The sequence below is a fragment of the Gopherus evgoodei genome, chromosome 8 (genome assembly GCF_007399415.2).
Source record: "Gopherus evgoodei ecotype Sinaloan lineage chromosome 8, rGopEvg1_v1.p, whole genome shotgun sequence".
In the NCBI taxonomy this organism is placed as follows: domain Eukaryota; kingdom Metazoa; phylum Chordata; order Testudines; family Testudinidae; genus Gopherus; species Gopherus evgoodei.
Window position 1 is genome coordinate 87,877,357 of NC_044329.1, and position 24,364 is coordinate 87,901,720.

At 42.1% G+C, this 24,364-nt stretch overlaps 2 protein-coding genes across 17 annotated transcripts in view; one reads left to right on the top strand and one right to left on the bottom strand.

Annotated features, from left to right (window-relative positions):
- MIGA1 (mitoguardin 1) overlaps nucleotides 1–12,108 on the bottom strand; it is a 68,318-nt gene extending 56,210 nt beyond the window's left edge. For 2 of the 8 annotated variants that reach the window (XM_030573580.1, XM_030573572.1), the window contains exons 1-4: nucleotides 11,564–11,824; nucleotides 8,956–9,128; nucleotides 1,794–1,971; nucleotides 1,096–1,232 (exon numbers count right to left, since the gene is read on the bottom strand). In XM_030573580.1, the coding sequence (XP_030429440.1) occupies nucleotides 1,096–1,232; nucleotides 1,794–1,971; nucleotides 8,956–9,054 (414 nt within the window). In that variant the 5' untranslated portion in view covers nucleotides 9,055–9,128; nucleotides 11,564–11,824. The other 6 variants (XM_030573576.1, XM_030573578.1, XM_030573579.1 and 3 more) reach the window with 6 other exon arrangements.
- Nucleotides 11,881–24,364, top strand: part of USP33 (ubiquitin specific peptidase 33) — a 96,092-nt gene continuing 83,608 nt past the window's right edge. For 6 of the 9 annotated variants that reach the window (XR_004001706.1, XM_030573561.1, XM_030573565.1 and 3 more), the window contains exons 1-3: nucleotides 11,881–11,963; nucleotides 19,298–19,429; nucleotides 22,778–22,831. Coding sequence is in view for 8 of the 9 variants with exons in the window: in XM_030573561.1 (XP_030429421.1) it covers nucleotides 19,349–19,429; nucleotides 22,778–22,831 (135 nt within the window). In the remaining variant the exon portion in view is untranslated. The other 3 variants (XM_030573563.1, XM_030573562.1, XM_030573564.1) reach the window with 3 other exon arrangements.

The window sequence follows — 24,364 nt, forward strand, 5'->3', positions numbered from 1 at the left end:
GCTGGAGGAAGGGGCAAGGCAGATCTATTTTTTAAAGCTTCATGCAGGGATTTGTCACCCTTCTTGAGGGGCCTCTTGCCTTTGTCTTGCTTGTATTTCTGCTTCTAGAGTTCCTGTACTTGGAGGAGGACTCCAAACCTTTAGTACTAGATAAAGGTGCCACCTCCTGATGGCTCCAGACAGGTGGAAGGGTAGCGGGAGGGAGCAGGATACAAACAGGGCCTCGTGGAGAGCTCCATAAATTTTCCCTGGATCCTGAATTCATGAGATTGCCTGGTACACAAAGGGAAAGTGCAGAAGATGCTGCACTTCAAGCAGACATGAGCTTCCCCGAAGGCAATACAGGCAGCTCTCTCATGGGTTGCTCACAGCAAGGACCCAGGGGTAGGCCAGGCAAGGCTTAATGCCTGGATCTTCAGTCATAATAGATGCCCAAAATCATGGGGAATTCCCACTCCCAATTCGCAACTAACACTAAAAACTAATTACAATATTTATGGATTCAAACAGCAGAATGCTGAAGAACAGAAAAGGACACAGGAGTTTCCATCCCAATGAATCCCAGATCCCAAGCAGCAGAAAAGGAATTGGACAGGTGGTCAGTCTGCACTACCCTTTATGACATTGCTATTAAAGAATTTATGGTCCCAGGGGCATCCACACCCACAGAGAATACCCATAGAGATCAGCACTCAAAGAAGAATAAGTCCTCTTCCCACTGCTCCGAGCTACCCAACACCAGGTTTGTATGACCTCCTCTAAGCTGTGCTAGCACAAAAACATAAAAGACATGTCCAGAGGGAGATAGACACAGTAAACAGAGGATTTATGAGAGCTCCTCCTCCACCTTCAAAGCTGTTTTCATGTGGAACTTGGCTCGCTCCTACGTAGAAGATAAGCTAACCTTCACCACGCATGGGTCTTTCTACAGTGCACCCAGCATCTCTAACCTTCTGACATTGTGCAGCCCATACGGCTAGACATTTTCAGCTCAAGAGAATCATTGTGTGCATTCACGATAGGCAGTGAAAATTAAAGTTCAGCAGTTTATTCAGTTAGCTGTTCTTAAGGATCTGTTATACAGTAAATACTTACCGAGGCCAAACTTTGTACTGAACCAGAATATTTACTGAAAAGTCCTCCATTTGCATAAACACAAGACTGAGATCCTTTTTCTTTGGCTGAACTCAAGGAAAGAGTCAAGTTTTGTCTGCTACTGGAACAACTGGAACCTAATAAACAGATAGACTAATTTTTAAAGCTTCTGCAACCAGAAACATCATATCATATCAGCAGGTGTTCAGCTCTGAATTTTATTTAATTATTCACTATGTCACATAAGAACTTTAACCATTAATCTTATCTTCTTTTATATGTAAACATGAAATTCAGTATCAAAATACCTGCAAGAATGAGCACAGTATTAAAACAATTTGCTCTTAAAAGATATCAAAAATACTTCCATCAATATTCAAGATATATCTTCAGAACTGTTGGAAACTTAACATTAACTATTAGCTCTCAAAAAGCTTTTGATTAAAAGAGATTATTTGCAGAGATTATAATTAAAACATTAGCTTTCAGAGCTATGCCTGCCTGAGTTATTATAGTGTTCTAATTTTTGTTGTTACACTTATCTATATTTTCTATTTTCTTTAAATACATTAGAATTACAAAAAACACAGCTTCCTTATTTCCAAAATTAAAGCAAAAATCTGTCTTGAGTTTGATTACATTGTATTTAAAGGTTTATTTAAGAGAGACAAAAAGGCTACTTTGGTTCTCTCATATACCTTTTTCTGATGCAGCTGTTTTAGTACATTCTAATACAAGATGGCCTGGCTCCCATGGTGACACTACTGTGTTTGTCTTTCCACGTTTTCTTTTAAAATGATGTGCCAGGAAAATTACAGAAACTGCACTTACTGCTGTTACAACAAACAGCTTCTTCAACCCAGGGGAAAGTTTTACCTGAAATGAAATCATGAGTATGTCATCATTGCAGAGTTAACACAAGCTCTGATTCAGACATGGTCCCTAATTCCTTCTCCTGTCCACACACAAAACCCTTTAATCTGAGAACAGTGGTGCCTTCAACCAAAGCTACCTGGAGGTAACCCATCTGCTTTGCAATGAAGACAGTCTAAATCACTTGTGTGCTGACAGTCCTTCAATGCCTTCCCACAATTCCCCCTGCATGCCCAAGATAGTTGAGTTCTTCCACAATTCACTGGGAAAGAATCAGAGCAGCTCAGCTTACTGCTGCACAACGAATCATGGATATGTCCCCAGATCACTTAATGACACACATGGGTGAGTTACTCCTGGGGGAAGTCTGCATCTCTGCGCGTGCGCAGAATTCAGGGCCCCCGCAGATTTACTTGCTTCCCTGCAGAATAATGACTTCTGACACAGAAGCAAAGGGAAGGCACAAGAGTGGTCATGCACCCCTCTCCGGCAGCACAGGCAGGTTGGTTTGGGCACCCAGAGCAGCCAGTAGAGATGTAAATCATCCTCAGCGGGGGGTATCACTGTTCCTCTCAGCACACTTGGCATGGAGGAGCAGGGCTTCAGCGTTTTTCTGAGGTAGGTGTGGGGCAGGCTCTGTTCGCTCAGTCAGAGTGAAATGTAGCAGCCTGTCTGCTTAGTGAATTGTTTCCATTGTCTTTGTGAATTCCTTCAGGAGTATAAAACAGGCGTAAAAGTTGTAAGACTCCTTTACATTGCAGGTGTCGTGTAAAGGACAGTATGGCTTTATAAATGCTTCTGGTGTTTTAGTGATTAGAACTGGTCTAAATTTTTGGACTGAAAAGATGTGCTTCATTAACTGTTTGTTACTGACCTTTCTGGAGATGGTCAATAGCCAATATAAATTGTGAGTTTGATTCCCCAGCCCTCATTTACTCTTCAGTTGCCTATGATGTACCACTGAGCATATGGCTGCATATACACCTCTACCCCGATATAACGCTGTCCTGAGGAGCCAAAAAGTCTTACCGTGTTATAGGTGAAACTGCATTATATTGAAAACTTGCTTTGATCCGCCGGAGCGCTGCTTTACCGTCTTATATCCGAATTCAAGTTGTATCAGGGTAGAGGCGTATTTGTTGACTAAGAACTAGAAATAAAGGGTCAAACCTAGCTCCATTACTATTAGGCAAGGGGGGCTGGGGATTTCCTCTAATGCTCCCCACTCTCATTCTCCATCTATTGTATTGTAGTTTAAATAAATTACTGAAATAATTGAAACCAGAGAGATTATATTGTGTTATTTTGACAAATAAAATATGCAGAATTATTTGGTGCAGAATTCTCCCAGAAGTAGAGAGTGCAGCACCAGTGAAGACACAGTAACTCAGTTATAGCTTTGCAGTGTGGCTTCTCACACCAGAGGTGGGCAATCCTGGGTGCCAGCCATCTGAGTGAAATCTGCACTAAAGATATACCCCAAGAGTTGGGATATTTTTAAAGCATTATTACAATTTTACTGGATACCTAAGGAATTAACACTGAAACTTTCAGGTAAACATTTCTAAATTTCAGTGACCGTCAAAGATACCATAGATAAATAATTTGGAAAGTAGCTAACAGCTTTAAAAACAAAGAAACAAAAAAAACCATGGAAGAACAGCAAAGTCCTCACTGGACTAATGTTTTCTGGATCTGCATCCCTCCTCTTTTCACAATTTAAGAAACATAAATTATTCATTTTTTTTAAGTTTGAAACACATGTATTTGGCTATCAGACTGATATTTTATTTCTACAGTTTGTTTGGATATAGGCCACTTCCATTTGAAATTTTAACATTAAATTTTAAAGATAACCTGACATCATAAATGCACAATAAAGCACAACTCTGCATTGGCAAAGAAATAAACTAGGTGATTAAACAGAATAGCCTTAGATGGCATCTCAGTCTCTAATTCGTATGAATTTCTTCTGTGAATCATGCTCTATATAATGTGATAAACAGTAATGTTCAGATGCCAACGAGAAAGTCAAAATATGCAACAACTGGAATTAAAAATATTAACAAAACTTTGCCACTTCAGATTTTCAAACAGTTCAGGAAAGTAAAGAAAAAAATTATTTAAATGGAAAATAAGGGGTTAGATCATAAGTAGTGGATTTATGTTGTTTTGGTGGTAGAGAGCAGAACACAGAAACCCAGCACTTTGCGGCTCCCACAGAGGGTGGGCATAGTGGTTTTACAGCATGCCTCGCCCTCAGAATAGGGGCACAGTTGGAGCATCTCAGCTGTCTGGCAATCCTCAGCTGTAGATTACTTGGAGCTATAATTAGCCAAGTGTAACTTAAAGAAGCCCTGAAGTTGCAAATTACACTGCAGGCAAGGACAGCCTTTAGCAAATCCCAGGGTAAGACAACTGGAAAGTGGTCTAGAGTCACCTCTGCCCCCTCATCCCCACCCTCACAATGCATCTTGGCCAGAGCTGTAGATCTAGTTTCTAGACAAAGATTGAAAATACAAGGTTATCTAAATACTAGGGCTGTTGATTAGTTGCAGTTAAGTCACACGATTAAAAAAATTAATCATGATTAATTGCAGTTCTAATCGCACTGTTAAAAAATAGAATACCAATATAAAGTTATTCAATATTTTGGATGTTTTTCTATATTTTCAAATACATTGATTTCAATTACAACACAGAATACAAAAGTGCACAGTACTCACTTGATATTATTTTTATTACAAATATTTGCAATGTAAAAATGATAAAAGAAATAGTATTTTTCAATTCACCTCATCAAGTACCATAGTGTAATCTTTGTTGTGAAAGTGCAACTTACAAATGTAGATTTTTGTTGTTGTTACATAACTGCACTCAAATAAAACAATGTAAAAGTTTAGAGCCTGCAAGTCCACTTAGTCCGACTTTTTGTTCAGCCAATCGCTAAGAGAAACAAGTTTGTTTACATTTATGGGAGATAATGCTGCCCGCTTATTTATAATGTCACCTGAAAGTGAGAACAGATGTTCACATGGCACTTTTGCAGCTGGCATTGCAAGGTATTTACACGCCAGATATGCTAAACATTCCTATGCCCCTTCATGCTTTGGTCACTATTGCAGAGGACATGCTTCCATGCTGATGGCGCTCATTAAAAAAAATAATGTAATTAATTTGTGTCTGAACTTGGGAGAGAATTGTACATCTCTTGGTCCATGGCTTTACCCACATTCTGCCATATATTTCATGTTATAGTAGTCTCAGATGATGACCCAGCACATTTTTCGTTTTAAGAACACTTTCACTGCTGATTTGACAAAATGCAAAGAAGGTACCAATGTGAGATTTCTAAAGCTAACTACAGTACTCGACCCAAGATTTAAGAATCTGAAGTGCCTTCCAAAATCTGATCAAGATGGGGTGTGATGCATGCTTTCAGAAGTCTTAGAAGAGCAACGCACTGATGCGGAAACCCAAACCACCAAAAAAGAAAATCAACCCTCTTCTGGTGGCATCTGACTCAGATGATGAAAATGAACACGTGTTGATCTGCACTGCTTTGGATCGTTATCGAGCAGAACCCATCAGCAGTATGGACGCATGTCCTCTGGAATGATAGTTGAAGCATGAAGGGACATCTGAATCTTTAGCGCATCTGACACATAAATATCTTGCAACGCCGGCTACAACAGTACCATGCGAATACTTGTTCTCACTTTCAGGTGACATTGTAAACAAGAAGCAGGCAGCATTATCTCCTGCAAATGTAAACAAACTTGTTTGTCTGAGCGATAGGCTGAACAAGAAGTAGGACTGAGCGGACCTGTAGGCTCTAAAGTTTTACATTGTTTTATTTTTGAACACAGTTATTTTTTGTACATAATTCTATATTTGTAAGTTCAACTTTCATAAGGAGATTGCACTATAGTATTTGTATTAGGTGAATTGAAAAACACTCTTATTTGTACAGTGCAAATATTTATAAAGCTGTACAGTTCATATTCTGTGTTGTAATTGAAATCAATGTATTTGAAAATATGTAAAACGTCCAAAAATATTTTATATAAATAGTATTCTATTATTAACAGCATGATTAATCACGATTTTTTAATCGCTTGACCTCCCTAATAAATGCTGTTGTCAGAATTAATCCAAAGAGAAAAGTATTAAAAACCCAACAGCACTACAAAACAAGATGACAGTGAGCAAATATCAGGAGAATATTTAAGAATACACACAGGTATTTAAATCAAAATCTAGTTGCAATTATTTATAATAATGAATTACATAGGATTCAAGTTTTAAAAAAAATTAATTGGATATTCTGATTTATTTTTCATGCAATTGTGCAAGCATATGTGATAGCAAACAATTAAACAGACATAAAGGAGAGCCTTAGGATATAAAATTAATCCCAGAGTTGGACACAAATATTTATAGAGTGCATTAGAATGGTTACAACATTGCAGCAACACAGGGTGAGACCAGCGAACTCAGTGAGTTGAGATCTGAGCTGATTTTACAGGAGAAAGAATGAGTGTATTTCAGCAGTGACTATTCTCATTATTTGTTGTAAAACAAGAAAAATACCGGGTAATCTTATTTTGGGTACTAACAAGTATGCGAAGTTATATACCATAAAAATGTTTATAGTTGTATTTCAATACATAATGTATTTAATGAAGCCACTGGTTTCATACATGGAAATTAAATATGAATCACAGTATTTACTTTTTAGAAACATCTGTAGACTGTCCTGACTGTAGATCAAGTTTTGATTTCCTGTCATTGTCGCTGTATGGATTAAATGGAGAACGAGTTCTGGATCCAATTTTCTATTTTACTTATTTATTTATTTTACAGAATAGTAGCATTCCACCTTTTTCTACATAGTAGGGCAACAGGACATGGACTTTTCTTCAGGCATATATATCCTACAAGGGAATTCTGTGCCAAAAAATTAAAAAGTCTGTGCACAATATTTTAGAATTCTGCAAATTTTGGCGTATTTTATTTGACAAGTAACACTATATAATTATGCCAGTTTCAATTATTTTGGTCATTTACTTCAAAATACCTATTAGCAACTACCGCTGCAGCAATACAGACAACAGCAAAAAGATTCCCCTCAGGAGCAGAAAGTTAAAGAAACCCATACAACAACCCTGTTTCTCTGCCCCTTCCCCTCAGAATCTAGCTGCGGGGCCAGACACCTACACCCCATCACTGAGCCCAGCCATGGCCCCAGCCCAGATGCCCGTACCCACTCCTCACCAGAGCCCAACTGAAAGGCTGGCCCGGACACCTGCACTCTCTTCTCCCAGAACCCAGCCGCTCTCCCCCGCTGAGACACCTGCACCCTCTTCTGCCAGAGCCCAGCTGGTGGGCCCCCTTCAGACCTGCACCCCCCCTCCAAGCCCAGCCACACGATCAGACACCCACACCTCCCACGCTCCCCTCCGCCACAAGAGCCCAACCGTGGGGCCCCCCTGCCCAGACACCTGCACTCTCCCCCACAAGAGCCCAGCCTGGGCCCACCCCAGACACCTGCACCCCTTCCAAAAGGGTCCAGCTGCAAGGTCAGACACCCACACCTTCCTCCCAGAGCCCAGCTGTGGGTTCCCCTGGCTCAGACATGGGCACCTCCTCCCTTCCAGAACCCAGCTCTGGGCCATCCCACAGTCCTGACACCCACACCCTCTATCCCAGAGAGCCACTAGCTAAAAATTTTGAAGATTTTCAGTTATAAGGGGGTATTGAAGACAGAAAACAGGCTGGATGTAAACCAAGAGACTCTTAACTATGGACCACCCCTGTGTATGCATTACCCACAGTACAACCTCAGAGTTCTGAGCACCAGAGTTATAAACTGACCAGTTAACCATACTCTTTATTTGGAATCTGAAATACACAATCATATCAGGAAGCAGCAGTGACCAAAAGAGAAAAAAAAAGCAAATACAGTACAGTACTGTGTTAAACAAACTACTTAAAAAAAAAGGAAAAGCAGTATTTTTCTTCTGTATAGTAAAGTTGCAAAGCCATATGAAGCCAATGGTCAGTTGTAAATTTTTGAAAGAACTACCATAATATTTTATTCAGCATTAGGAACATTTCAGAGCTATGAACAACCTCCACTTCTGAGGTGTCTAAGTCTGAGGTTCTACTGTATTGTAAATTAATCTGATAATTAATAACACTCACCTCATTAATCTTTATATTTAGTGTGGCAATTCATTAACACAAGTTCATTAAAAATTTTACACTCTAGGAAAAGGTTTTCAAATGAACCAAACAATACTATTCAAGGATTAATCACGTTTGAACATAGTGTGTGTGATATCTGACTTATCAACAGAGACTTGTTGCAGTGAAGGTATATACCAAGGGTGACCATCCTGAGCCTGAGAAGGAGACAGAATTTACCAATGTACATTGCCAAAGAGCCACAGTAACATGTCAGCAGCCCCATCATCAGCCTCCACCCAACTCCCAGCACCTCCCGCCCACTGGCAGCCCCACCAATCAGTGCCTCCCACTCCCTCCTCACACCTCCCAGTCAGCTGTTTCATGGCATGCAGAAGGCTGGGTGGAGGGGTTGGGGGAAGCAAGGGCACAGCAGACTCAGAAGAGGAGATGCGAAGGAGTGGAGTGGGGACAGGGCTTGTGGTAGAGCCAAGGGTTGAGCACTGAGCATCCCCCTGCACATTGGAAAATTGGCACCTGTAACTACAGCCCCAGAGTTGGCACCTATACAAGGAGCCGCATATTAACTTCTGAAGAGCTGGATGTGGCTCTGGAGCCACAGGTTGGCCACCCCGGCATATACTAATGCAGAGAGAGTAGCCTCTGCTACTACGAAATATTATGCACATAATAACTATTATTTAAAACAAACATTGTAAAAATTAACCACAAAACATTTTCAGATCTGTTTCTAAAAAAAGACCATCACAAATGAGACTACTGAAATATATTAATTACCTGGATGACAGAATAATACCAGGAAAGGGGAAAATCAAATACTCGTAAAGCTGCTGTCCTCAAAGAAAAGTGTGTCTCACTAACAGCTTCTTCTGACATGGCTCCTTCTCTCCCATAACATCATTAAGTGAAACTACCTCGAAAACATTTTAGTCACACATGTATCTCTCAGTCTGCCAAATGAAAATTACATGTTAAATTATATATCACAAGCATATACATAGTTTTCTTCTGAAAACTTCCAAAAACCTAACATTATAGGATGCATGTTTATTTTGGATAACGTTTATATGAAGAGGTGAAACTAGTGTTCTCAGTAGCAATTACCAAGAATGGGGTGAAAAACAGATAAAATTAGGCTGAAATACTTTTAACTGCTCTGTGGAGAAAGATCCCCATATTCAGTCATGGGGATCCACACATGGAACAGCTTGCAAGATAGAGACTTTATTTATTTTATTATGCATAATCCCCATATCAAATTTACTTCTGCAAGTCATGATCTCTATTTCTTAGGAAACAAAATCTGCTGTCTAAAAAGATTTGGAAATCTTAAAATTGAATAATCAGTGACCACAGAGTTTAAGCACCTGAAGTAGCTTCTCTTCCCTTTAAGGTAGGAATCTCCTACAATCACGAAATGGGGAATAACATGGCTGCTCAAAGTTGCTGCAGTTTCATTTCTTAAAGGGAATTTTACTATTTACTCTCAATAAAGCCAGATATAAAGTAAAATGTAGTAAGAATATTAGATACAAGTCTCCTTTGGACAAACTACTTACTGGAGAAAACAAAAGAGCAGAAGCCCACAAAGACAGGCTGTAGGGTCAGTTGTAGAGACAGGCCATTTGGTACCTGTCAAGTAGATCATCATATGACAGGGGGAGACCGTCTGAGCAAGATACGAAGATTTGGGGTGTAACTGCCAGGGCTCAGGGCTTCAGCCCTGCTTCTGCTGAAGCCCCAAGACCTGGCAGACTCACCCGGTGTGGCTGAAGCCCCAATACCCGTCTCTCTGCTGGCAGAAGCCAGAGGCAATGCATAGGCCTCCCAGATTTTTGCCAGGGTTTGCTGGACCATCTCAGTCACATGGTGCTGCCAGGCCTCCTCCCTGCAGGGCAGCTGCTGGATCTGGCAAGCTGTGGCCATGGTGAAAGGCAGCAGCAAACAGCTGGGAGCAGCAGCAGGTACGTCCAGACTACCCGCCGTATTGGCGGGTTAAAATCGATTGCTCGGGGATCGATATATCGCGTCTAGATTAGACGCGATATATCGATCCCCGAGCGTGCTTATATCGATTCCGGAACTCCATCAACCCCAACGGAGTTCCAGAATCGACACGGAGAGCCGCGAACATCGATCCCACGCCGTCTGGACGGGTGAGTAATCCGATCTTAGATATTCGACTTCAGCTACGTTATTCATGTAGCTGAAGTTGCGTATCTAAGATCGATTTCCCCCCCTAGTCTGGAAAACTGCTGCTTGGGGCTGCCTCTCTTTGTAGAGCTAAAGCAGAGGCCTCTCCCTGCAGCTCCTACCTGTTTACCACTGTCTCTCCACAGGGAGCTAACACTTGGGAGCTGCAAGGAGGGGTCACTGAGGATAAGAAGGGAAGCATGTCTGGTAGGACCTGACTCAAGCTTGGGGCGGGGGGGGTTAACCGCAGAAGCCCCAAGCTCTCCCCATCAGTCTGATAGGCAGAGAATGGAGGGAGAAGGGGATATATAGCGGGGGAATCCAGGAGTCACACTTTAACGGTAAAAGAGCTACATAGTACATACAGCAGCAAAGAGTCCTGTGGCACCTTATAGACTAATAGATGTTTTGGGGCATGAGCTTTCATGCCATGCATCCGAGGAAGTGGGTATTCACCCACGAAAGCTCATGCTCCAAAACATCTGTTAGTCTATAAGGTGCCACAGGACTCCTAGCTGCTTTTACAGATCCAGACTGCTACCCCTCTGATAGTACATACAGCTCACGCTGCAGTCTGGCCACCCCATCGTATGGGGAAAGGCAAAGAAATTTCTCTCCATCTTAAACTATCCACCCAGCCTGGACTCTGTCCCCCTAATGTTCCTGGAGAAGAACGATCCTTATCCCTCTCTGTTGGCCCCACCTCCGAGGCGCTGTGAACAGAGCATCCTTGTCCCCGTCTCAGGCGGGCTAGCGGTAGCAAACCCCGGCAGCCTGCCGCTGGGGCGGGGACACACTGCCCCGGGATGATGAGAGCTGCCTCTACCTGGCGTAGTGCTCCGCGCTAGGTGCTCATGGGCGCCTCGCTTAGCACCCACCCGGTCTGCGCGCGCAGAGGCCCAGTCACTGCGTCTGGGCAGCACCGAGCCCCCCGTGCCACCGGGACCCGCTCACAGCTCAGCCTACGCGCTGCACGGCTTCGGGGCCCCCCCGAGGCCAGGGCGGAGAGACCCGGGCGGGACCAGTGAGCGGCCTCGCTCTGCCCTTACCCGGTCAGGAGCAGGACCCACGCCGAGAAATGGCCGCAGCCAGCTAAGGGACGAACACACAGCACCCACCATGCGCAGCCAGAGGCTCGTTCGCTCCCTCCCGCCAGCTGCGCTGCAGGGCTCCAGCCGACACCCCAAGTTACCTGCCAGCGGTGAGAACAGCAACCAATGCCCGCCCCTGCAGCGCCCTCACCCGCCTGCTGCTAGGAGACAGACAGGCGATCTACTTCCGGTGTCAAAAAAAAGTAACACGGGCGGGAGGGAGGAGTCTTCTACACCACATGGGTAATACAGCGCGAGAGTCAGTCACCGCCATCTTAGTGCGGGACAAACCCGTGTATGAGATACGCATACCGCCATCTTTGTGCGGGGCGAAGCTATCGGAATGTGTGCGGGACAAAGAAGCAAATACCGCCATCTTTGTGAGGGGCGCACATCAGCGTCCGGGGCAGACAGCCGCCGGCGAAGCGGAAGGAACCGCCGCTGCGGGCGGCGAGGGACAAGCGAATAGTGGGTCCCTGTGAGCTGGGTACCGCGAACCAGGTAAGGCCTCCGCGCAGCCAGTCCTCGGCCCGGACGCCAACCTCCGCATGTCCGCCTGCCGCCTCGTCTGGGCGCTGGGTCCTTGCTGCGGAGATATGACCCGGTCCTTGGTGGCTCCTTCCCTGAGGCGGGCGGGTCCTTCCCCTCGCGCCTGGGCTCTGACACGGCCGCTTCGGCCAATCCCCAGCGCTGCCCCGGCCCCCCTCGGGCCGGGCCCGGCACAGCCCCCCCTTCGGAGCCGCCCTCCGCGAGCGAGGCCGCCGCCGGTGTCCCGGCCCCTCCGAGGCGGCGGTGATGTAGAGCCTGTCCCCGGTCACTGCTTCTCCCCGAGCCGGCGGTGCGGGAGGGGCTGCTGGTCCGTAACTAACAAGCGGGGCTGCGATAGCCGGCGGGAGGGAGCGCGCTGGAGAGGCCAGCACCAGGGGCGGGGCTGGGTCGCCGCTATGCAGGTTTGTCCTTGGTTGCTCTGTGTAATGGGCCTGTCATGGGCTCGTGTCCGGCGGGGTCTGCTCGGCGCCGCTGTAAGTGTAAGCAGTGCTGTGCAATAGATAAAATGTGCCAAACAAAAACTGCAGTAGGCTCATTGGTGTGAAAATCAATCTAAACTTCTATATGATGGTGTGCTCTGCTCTAGCAGAATCCTCTTAGAATTGGGGTGTACAGTTCCTTGTGCTGTTAGTGGAATTTTTAATTAAAAAAAAAAGTAAATGAGTTGTTTGGATGTATAAGAATAGGATGGAAAATATAAACAAATGACCTTAGACCTAAAGAGCATACTCTCATTTTGAGTGTGGTTTTATGTTGAGTTTCCTTTTATTGAGAGAGCACAAGAATTACAAGAACAAAGGGTAATGAAAATGGTTTGCCTGTAAAAACACTACTTTCCTAGGCTGAGTTTTGCATCTCAGAGCAGATAGAATATTTTCTTCTGTTCTTCTCAGTGTTGTCACTGAACATGTTGTTGTCGGTTGACAACAATACGGCAGTATTTCATAATAACTGTGGAAAAGTACATTTTGTGTCTGGGCTGATAGTGTTGTTGATGTTGTAAGGATAGAATAGATGTACTGATGGAGATTACTACTGGGAAGAAGAATGTAAAGCATCTTTAGTCAATTGGTAAACTAAAGGATAAAGTGAAAATAAAAGCGATGTTCCTTTTCTCATACCTCTTAAAGCAGGAACAAAGATGCTCAAAACTCAAAATAAATGTGAAAAGCTGTTCTTTGTGCAATTTATGGTCAACATGAGGAAATTACTACTGAAGGAGATGAAGACCTATTGTAGCAGGATTTTTGAAAGGACTAAATCAGGGGTAGGCAACCTACGGCACGGATGCCGAAGGCGGCACCTGAGCTGATTTTCAGTGGCACTCACAATGCCTGGGTCCTGGCCACCGGTCCGGGGGGCTCTGCATTTCAATTTAATTTAATTTTAAATGAAGTTTCTTAAACATTTTAAGAACCTTATTTACTTTACATACAACAATAGTTTAGTTATATATTATAGACTTATAGAAATAGATCTTCTAAAACATTAAAATGTATTACTGGCATGTGAAACCTTAAATTAGGTGAATAAATGAAGATGGCGCACCACTGCTGAAAGGTTGCCAACCTCTGGACTAGATAATTTTGTGTGCACACATACACAAAGCTATTTGATAGAAAAATATACAAATTATTTGAATACATAAAGAAATCTGAAGCTTATTTGGACACATACTTTGCAATGCTGTGAATTGAATGCAGTTATTTATTTTGTTAATGTACAAGTGGTGGCATAACAGTTGCTGAAAGACCCATAACTTTGAATTTCTTTACTTCTGTGTATTTAAATCTGCAGGTATAATGTTGCACTGTAGCTATATTTTTTATTGGAAAAAAAATTAAATAAGTGCACTTGAATGTGTGGTTATTGAAGTAAACACAGGTACAAACAAAGACCCCGATCCTAAAACTTGATCTGCGCAGGCAAACCCTTATACCATCATGGAGCTAGTTGCAGGATTAGAGTCAAATTTGTTCCACATTTATTTCTTCTCAGAGTGATGGTCTTTGGGTGTGTGGTTTTTGTTTTTGTGTTTGTTTTTTTTTTTAAATCATTTTTAACTCTTATTAGTGGTCAACTTTTTTTTAATTACGTACATAAGATAATTATATTTCCATGACTGGCATGTAATACCATATAAGGCAATCACTGTCTTTATTGATTACCTTTTCTGACTGCTATATTTTTAATAAACAATCTTAACATAACATAAACTGCCTTTTTTTTTTTTTTGGTGCCCAGACTAAGATTTTGTTTCCTCATGATTTTATTTCTGTATGTTTAATCTTGATGAACATGAATTCTTTCAGAATCCTACAGAACTTATTTGGATCTGTTCTTTGTATATAGTATATATTGATTAGCAATCAGGAAAAAGTCCTATGAAATCACCTGGTAAAATAGCTGTATATTTTAAGGACTTAAGCATAATAAAGGAAGTGGGATGTGTGTATTTATGTATTCATTCCAGTACACTATAGAATTTCTATAGTTAAGTGAGGTAGATGAAAGCAATGGCTTACATTAAATACTTTAAATATTTTAATATATCATGATGCTATGTAAGCTAAGTGGAAATGGGGTGTAAGCTTCAGGTTCTGTGCATGAGCCTGTGAGATACTTTTGGTGCTATCTGAATTGTCTATCTCAGTGTTTGAAGGGTTAGGGACCCTTTGCAATGATAGGACCTTTATGAATGAGGTGGTTTTTCAGTGTTAAGCACTATGCAAGTCTATGGTGCTGTGGTTATAGGTACACAGCGGTTTCTCACAGCTCCCAGACTGCACTCCAGCATTGTTAAGCTGCTTTAAACCTCTGGAATTGTGCCTTGAGTCCAACCTGCAATACTGAACAAACTAAGATTGATGAGTTCAGCTGAACCTTTCATGCAGTTAATCCAAGATCACAAATTCAGCTCCTATTTTTCTACATGCAGCCTGTACCAAAGAAAAAATGTGAAAATGGTATCAATAACATATATTCTCACTTATGTCCATCCATGATGAATGACCTCCATTAGCACTAGGCAGCAGCCACTGGCTTATACAGGGAATCCCACACTAATGCCAGACCTTCATACAGATGCGATCAAAGGGCTTCTCTCTTTTTGTTACCAGAATTAATTCTTTCCTTTCTTTCCTTCTATCCCTGTGGCCAAGAAACCAACTCATGTTCTGGTGCCTTATCCTTTCTTGCCTACTGTAGTCTCCTCCTTTCTTGCCTCTCCTTTTTCCACCCTTTCTACTCCATCTAAAATACAGGGGCTAAGATTATCTTCCTTTTTCATTGCTCTGACCACATCTCTCCCTCCCACAGTAGCCACTTCTCAAATATCTTCACTGACTTCAAGGTTCTCCTTTAAACTTTCAAAGTACTCCATAAGCTCCACCTCGGTCTTCAGGACTCCATTCCTCTTTGTAGTTAGTCCTGTGTCCATGGCTCCGGTACAGGTCTTAGGCCCTCAGCTAGGCCCACAGCCTGGGACTTTCCTTGGCCAGAGCTCCCTAGCTCCTCTAGCCTTCCCCCCAGCCCTGCTCCACTCCCAGTACCCTGCTCAGTTCCCTAGCAGCCAGGCCCTTCTCTCTCTACAGCAGAGAGAGATTCCTGAGCTTCTGGCTGCCTTGGCCTTCTTATAAGGCCTGGTTAGTCTGTTTGAGGCATGGCCCCAGCTGCAGCCACTTTCCCCAATCAGCCGGGGCTTTACTCTTGGGCTGTTTCAAGCCTCGCAGGGCAGAAGCTGGTAACCGCTACAGCGATTATCTTTGAAATGTCATGGAAGATGGGAGAGATTCCAGAAGACTGGAAAAGGGCAAACATAGTGCCCATCTATAAAAAGGGAAATAACAACCCGGGGAATTACAGCTCAGTCAGCTTAACTTCTGTACCTGAAAAGATAATGGAGCAAATAATTAAGCAATCAGTTTGCAAACATCTAGAAGATAATAAGGTGATAAATAACAGTCAGTATGGATTTGTCAAGAACAGATCATGTCAAACCAACCTGATAACTTACTTTGTCAGGGTAACAAGCCTTGTGGACCAGGGAAGCAGTAGATGTGGTATATCTTGACGTTAGTAAAGCTTTTGATACTGTCTTGCATGACTCTCTCGTAAAGAAACTAGGGAAATGCAACCTAGATGGAGCTACTATACCATGGGTGCAAAACTGGTTGGAAAACCATTCCCAGAGAGTAGTCGTCAGTGGTTCACAGTCATGTTGGAAGGACATAATGAGTGGGGTCCCGCAGGGATTGGTTCTGTTCAATATCTTCATCAATGATTTCAATAATGGCATAGAGGATACACGTATAAAGTTTGTGGACGATACCAAGCTGGGAGGGATTGCAAGTGCTTTGGAGGATAGGATTATAATTCAAAATGATCTGGACAAACTGGAGAAATGTTCTGAAGTAAATAGGATGAAGTTCAATAAGGACAAATGCATGGTACTCCACTTAAGAAGAAACAATCAGTTGCACTCATACAAAATGAGAAATGACTGCCTAGAAAGGAGTACTGTGGAAAGGGATCTTGGGGACATAGTGGACCACAAACTAAATATGAGTCAACAGTGTAACACTGTTGTAAGAAAAAAAGCAAACATGATTTTGGGATGTATTAGCAGGAGTATTGCAAGCAAGACATGAGAAATAATTCTCCCACTCTACTCTGTGCTGATTAGGCCTCAACTGGAGTATTATGTTTTGTTCTGGGCACATTTCAGGAAGGATGTGGACAAATTGGAGAAAGTCCAGAGAAGAGCAACAAAAATGTTTATGACTTATGAGGGAAGATTGAAAAAACCGGGTTTGTTGAGTCTGGAAAAGAGAAGACTGAGAGGGGACATAATAGTTTTCAAGTACATAAAAGGTTGTTACAAGAAGAAGAGAGAAAAATTCTTGTTCTTGACCTCTGGGAATAGGACAAGAAGCAATGGGCTTAAATTGCAGCGAGGGAGGTTTAGGTTGGACATTAGGAAAAACTTCCTGTCAGGGTGGTTAAGCCCTGGAATAAATTGCGTAGAGAGGTTGTGGAATCTCCATCACTAGGGATTTTTAAGAGCAGGTTAGACAAACACTTTTCAGGAATGGTCTCAGTAATACTTAATCCTACCAGGAGTACACGGGACTGGACTAGATGACCTCTCGAGTTCCCTTCCAGTCCTATTATTCTAGGTAGTTGAAGAACCAAAGGAACATACAGCTGCAAAAGCCAATAGAAGAGAGAAAAATGGAGACGAGTGTGATAAATGATGATGAAGGCAGCAGGCCTATCAAGAATACAAAGAATAAAAAAGTTCATCTTTGAACTCATTAGGAGGATTTAGTTGGGAAATTGATATAGGTGATTCATTCTGGAAGGGGTTATTGAAAGAGTTGGTAGAGAGGAAATCTACACAGTATGTTCCAGGATTTTGGTGACAAATCAGAGGAGAAAATAAGATGGTAGCTGTTTGAGCAGCATGGATCAAGAGAGAGTTTTTGGGAGAGCATAGTAAATGCTGTCAGATTGCACAGGCTATAGATGAGTGGCTCTCAATGAGAGGTTTGTGTATCCCTGGGTACGCAGCGGTCTTCTAGGGGGCTACATCAGCTCATCTAGATATTTGCTTAGTTTTACAACAAGCTGCATAAAAAGCATTAGCGAAGTCAGTGCAAACTAAAATTGCATACAGAAAATGACTTGTTTATGCTGCTCTATATACTGAAATGTAAGTACAATATTTATATTCCATTCAATTTATTTTGTAATTATATGGTAAAATGAGAAAGTAAGCAATTTTTCAGTAATAGCGTGCTGTGACACTTCTGTATTTTTATGTCTGATTTTGTAAGCAAGTAGTTTTAAGTGAGGTGAAACTTGGGGTATGTAAGACAAATTAGATTCCTGAAAGGGGTATAGTAGTCTGGAAAAACTGAGAACCACTGAATAATGCATACCTTGCGTTTGAGGGAATATAACTAAATTTAGTTTTTTCCGTTGTATTGCAAAACAATCAGATATATTTGTGCAACCACCAAATAGTGCTTTTCACTGACATCTGACCAAGTGACCAGGTCTGAGACAACCTAGCTATGATTTAACAAAAGATTTTTATATATTTGGCATTAAACCAGCCTTGCATCAGAGAAAGTGAAAGTCTGGCAAAGAACTGAAGGAAAGAGTTCTGTACTACATGTGATGTTTTCCTTTTGACATCTAATGTGCCTGCTCAGGAGTATATGTCATTGTAAATAAATGAGACCAGGATAAAGTTCCCTGTATCTGCTTCTTTCTCCTTCAACAAGGGAGTCATGGACTGTGAAATCTGGTTTTTCCCTGTGATATCTGTGGGTTTTGTGTGCTTTTACCATATATTATACAGATTTCACAGGGGAGACGAGAGTTTCTCAAACTGGGGGTCCTGACCCAAAAGGGAATTGCAAGGTTATTTTAGAGGGGTTGCAGTATTGCCATCCTTACTGCTGTGCTGCCTTCAGAGCTGGGCGGCCAGGAAGTGGTGACTGCTGACTGAGCACCCAGCTCTGCAGGCAGCAGTGCAGAAGTAAGGGTAGCAGTATCATACCATGCCATCCTGACTTCTGAGCTACTGCTGGCAGTGTGGCTCTACCTTCAGAGCTGGGTTCCCAGTCAGCAGCTGCCGCTCTCCAACTGCCCAGCTCTGAAGGCAGTGCCACTGCCAGCAGCAGTGCAGAAGTAAGGGTAGCAGTATCACAACCCCCCTACAATGCCTTGCAACCACCCTCCAACTCCTTTTTGGGTCCAGATCCCTACAGTTACAATACTGTGAAATTTCAAATTTAAATAGCTGAAATCATGAAACTTACCATTTTAAAAATCCCATGACCACGGTCGATTTCATGAATTTGGTAGGGCCCTAGTTATTAGGTTCTCCCTCATTATTCAGTGTGGGGGAACATTACTTCACCTACATTGGCCTTGTTGCTTGCATGGTAGCAAGATTTCATTGGTCTGTGTCTCAGTAAGTTGCAAATACAGACATCCATTTTAGTGCAGGCTTGCAAATTAGCAGGTTCAGCTATATTTAATTTTATTTACTAGATTCTGTTAATTTCAATAAACAGTTACTTGCATTCATTTTAAAATGCAGTGTGTGCATTTTCTAAGTGTACTTTTATTTAACTGAACAGATAATGAGATTGTCCTAGTTTTATATTATAAGGTTAAATGTATACAGCAGCTTTGTCAAATGTCTAATATTACAGATACAAGAATACAATTTCTGTAGATTATACTTAATTTTTTTTATTCCTGTCTTGTAGATATTGCCTCATCTTAAATGCTACAGGAGCTAGAAAACTACTGTTATTAAAATGTCAGCTCTCAGCAGTGATTGCCCACACTTGGAATCGGTTGGCGAAATAACAAAGGAAGAATTGATACAAAAATCTCATGTGAGTTTCAGTTCTTTAGTTGGTTCCCTGCTGGAGTAAAACCAGTTATGTATTTTAGCTGCAAGGCTTGTTGCTAATAGCTCGACAAAATTACTATTTGTGCAATACATTTAAGTGGTAAATGTTATGGACAAAATATTTAGGTTAAAATCTTACCATTTACACTGTAAATTGCAGTGTACATGATCTGAGTTCTGCTGTTAAACAAAAGAAACAAGAAGAATGGAGCTGATTAAGCAGTAAAACTAGTTATTTCATACATTACATTTAAAGATGAATAATTATATACCAGCAGTTCCAGCTAGCCTGTCTCAAGGATTCTCTACCTCTTTCATAGTATGGACTATATTTTAAGACAGACTTTTGTGGACTGGCTCCTATTTGTGATTGTACAGACCGCTTCCCTTTTCATTTGCAATCAGGTAACGTCCCTGTAGCAACTACAGTCACTAAGGTGGAAAAGTAACATAAAAAAAAATGTATTGTATTTTAGTTGACTTTTAATGCTATTATCAGAGAAAATAAGGAGAAGAAGCTAGCATCCTGTGACCAGCCAACTCTCACTGGGCCACCACATGCTTCTTGGTCCAAGGACCACAGTCTGAGAACCTCTGCTCTATCTAACCTTTGCTTCCTATGCCTATCTATCTCATGGAACTGGAAGGGACCCTGAAAGGTCATTGAGTCCAGCCGCTGCCTTCACTAGTAGGGCCAAGTATTGATTTTTGCTCCAGATCCCTAAGCGGCCCCCTCAAGGATTGAACTCGCAACCCTGGGTTAGCAGGCCAGTGCTCAAAGCGCTGCGCTATCCCAACCCCCAACCTCATTAAATATGCCAGCTAAAACTTTTAAAAATTCATAACTATCATGGCTCTGAGGTGGAGAAAGATTCCAACTTCTTCTGCTTTATGTATATTTTCTGAAACTGAAAATCCAACAGTTGGGGTCTTGTTTCTCTGTTCAGAAATATGGCCCTCCTGTGCTACTATATATTTTTGTATGCTCTTTATTTTGCAATTTAAAAAATTCATGCTTCTGTATTAAAGGAAAGACAAGCCCCAGAATAGCTGGTGTTAAAATGATAACCAGTGTCTGCCAGTGTGACCCTGAAAGCTTAAAATGGGATGGTATATGTACTTAAACTTTACACTGTTTCCTTTTAAAGCCCCAATTAACAAGTGAAATATCACATTGTGCTGTATAGCAGGCTTTTCTCTTTATGTCTATTCCCTTCTATTCTAGAACATTTAAGAAATTTAGAGAGTTTTAGTGCATTCTAATAAGGTGATAGAAGTGGAACAAAAACTGAATGGCATCAACAAAATTCTTGATTTTAAACTAAGACTAGATTACAAAAATTGTAAATTCATCTGGTGATAATCTACTGAGTATTTAAAGTCTTCATTTGCAGTACCAGTTACTTTGTGTTGTTTTGCATTGGATTCTTGTTTTCTTGGGCCATGTTACCACAGTGGTCCCTTCATCCCTTGGAATCTATGAAAACCATTGTGATCAAGTCTGACGTCCTGTCCGACACATACCACAGAACTTCCCCAAAATAATTCCTGGAGCAGAGATATTTTAGAAAAACCATCCAATCTTGATTTAAAAATTGTCAATGATGGAGAATCCACCATGATCTTATTAAATTATTCCAGTGGTTCATTACTCACACAGTTAAATGTACACCTCATTTCCAGTTCGAATTTGTCTAGCTTGAACTTCCAGCCATTGGATCATGTTTGACCTTTCTCTGCTAGACTGAAGAACCCATAATTAAATATTTGTTCCTCGTGAAGGGACATATAGACCAGAGGTAGGCAAACTTTTTGGCCCGAGGGCCACATTGGGGTTGCAAAACTGTATGGAGGGCAGGGTAGGGAAGTCTGTGCCTCCCCAAACAGTTTGGCCCCCATCCCCTACCTGCTCCCCCTCCCCTACTTCCCGCCCCCTGACTGCTTCTCTCAGAACTCTCGACACATCCAACCCCCTCCCCTCGGCCCCCCGCTCCTTGTCCCTGCCGGGAGCTCAAGGGCCAGGCAGGATGGTCCCGTGGGCAGCATGTGGCCTGCGTGCCGTAGTTTGCCCACCACTGATATAGACTGTAATCAAGTCACCCCATAACCTTTTCTTTGTTAAGCTAGTGAGAAAGATTCAAGGAGCTCAGTCATAAGGCATATTTTCTAATCCTTCAGTTCACTGATTCTCAACTAGGGTTACACATACCCCTGGGCATATGCACAGGTTTTCCAGGGGGTACTCAGTCTAGATCAGTGTTTCTCAACTTGATGGTTGTGACCCTCAGGGGCGGGTCTCCGGATGGATGTAGGGAGATTACAAGTGCAGTGCTGATACTAGGGGTGCCAAGCAGGGCCATTGCCTGGAACCACATGCCACAGGGGGCCCTGTAAAGCTAAGTTACAGTGCTTCAGTTCCGGGCAGCAGGGCTTGGGCATCAGCCCCACCCACTGCCCGGGGCTACAGCTTCAGACAAAACTCACAAGTGAAAAACCAGGCTCAAGTATCACACTGAAACGTAACCCTAATATTTATATTCCAGTTGATTTTGTAATTATATGGTAAAAATGAGAAAGTAATCAATTTTTTGGTAATAGTGTGCTGTGACACTCTTGTATTTTTACGTCTGATTTTGTAAGCAAGTCATTTTTAAATGAGGTGAAACTTGGTGTACGCAAGACAAATCAGACTCCTGAAAGGGGTATAGTAGTCTGGAAAGGTTGAAAACCATTGCTTTAGTTAATCATTTTCCTGGGTCTTTTCTGAACCCTCTCCAGTTTATCAACATTCTTCTTAAACTGTGTTCACCAGAACTGGCTGGACACAGTATTCCAGCAGTGGTCACACCAGTGCCAAATACAGAGGTAAAAAATCCTCTTTACTGCTACTCTAGAGTCCCCTATTTATGCATTCAGGATCTCATTAGCGCTTTTGGCTACAGCATCCTACTGGGAGCTCATATTCAGCTGATTATCCAACATGACCCCTAAATCTTCTTCAAACGTCACTGCTTCCCAAGGTAGAGTCCCCCATCTTGTAAGTATGGCCTACATTCTTTGTTCCTAGAGGTATACATTTACATTTAACCATACTAAAACTCATTCTTTTCACCCAGTTTACCAAGCTATCCAGATTGTGCTGTGTCAGTGACACATCCTCTTCATTATTTACCATTCCCCCAATGTTTGTGTCATCTGCGAACTTTTATCAGTGATGATGACTTTGTTTTCTTCCAGGTCATTGATAAAAATGTTAAATAGCTTTGGGCTAAGAACCAATCCCTGGAAACTGGATTAGTAAAATAATTCCTTATTTATATTTTATTAACAGGGCACTTGTCAGGATTGCAAAGTTAGAGGACCAAACCTTTGGGCATGCTTAGAGGTAAGCTGACCTACTGCAGGGGATGTGTGTGATAAATCTGGATACTCCTCGAGTGAAGCTGTATATAAAGGTTTGCAGCAATTCCTGCTCAAACAGCTATTCTGAGGGGCTTAAAATTTAATTCTAAACATTATTTTATATCAAAGCTTATCATGCATGCTTTTCGCCTCAAAGTGGTCTGCTTTGTAACCAAGATTCAGGCACACTTATATTTTGTAACTGAAAATGATCATGAGTTTAAAAATGAAATTTTACTGTTTGTTCACTGGCCTTTCCAGGGTTATTTGTCAGTGAGGTAAATTATAAAATAGCTTTAGGAAATCCTATGTTCGACCTGGTCAGAAGTCCTGGGAAGGTCTTAATGCATCACAACAAATTACATTTCCTGAGTTGCTTTACAAAGAGTGGAAATACTATTGGTATTTACAGTAAATATTGACTTGTCAGAGCACAACACTACTTGGTGCAGTGTTTCTCAAATGCAGCCACTGTGTCCGCATGTGGCCACCAGGGACTTTCCTTGTGGCTGCAACCTCCTGGGTGGTGATGGGGGGAGGGAAAAACCAGCAGTGGTTGGGCCCTGCCCACCTCTGGAGATACAGGAGCTGGAGGCGCAGGCAGCTAGTGAGTTCCCCACCTTCCCAGGGCTAGTGGGGTCAGGCTTCAGCCCTTGGGCAGGGGGTGGAAGTCTCCAGCCACTGGGTTTCAGGCTTCTTTCCTAGGCCATACGGTGGGAAGCTCTGGCCCCAAGACCACTCCCCCTTCCAGTGCCCTTGGCCCCCTATACCTGCATATCCACCTCCCCATCCAGGGCTTAATTTGTCTCAAAGCTTGCTGGGGCTTAGTAAGTCTGCTGTGAAAAGTGATATTTGTATGTTTGTTAATATCACTTTTCACAGCAAACTTAGTAACTAGCACATCTATTTTTTTTTTTTTAAATCAAGACAAGAACATACCAAGCACCTTATTTGTGTTTCTATTCTGTTAAGCCCAGTAAAGAATAGACACAGCTGTTAATTATTTTTATTATTGAGTCTGGAAAAAAAATCCTACATAAATTACAATGATATGGACATTTATATGTGCATATTTATTTGTTTTTCCTAAAGTTAATTAAGTATTTTAGGCCACCAAAAAAATTGTTGTGAGAATCCCTGACCTAGTGTCACTTCATTATCACCAAGCAGAACAAGTAAAAAACATTTATTCAAACATTTAAAAATCCTATACAAACATTTAAAAAGTATTCTTTCTTCGGGCTTTGTCCTTACCTACTTACCTCTTTTCCCTCTCCCTCTTAAAATAATTTAACCACCTTACCTCCAGCATTAAGATATATTGCTGCGTCACCCTCCCAGCTTTTGGCATGAAGGGGGGCTTCCAGATGTTTTTAAAAAATGAATAGAGAGAATGTTGCCTCTGATTTAAGGTGCATCTCTGTGATACAAGAGTGGAAGTGCAGCTGAATCAGCTATAAAATATCCTTCAAGGTGCTGCAGAACTGCCTGAGCAGGGTTTTTCGGCTCCTCAGCT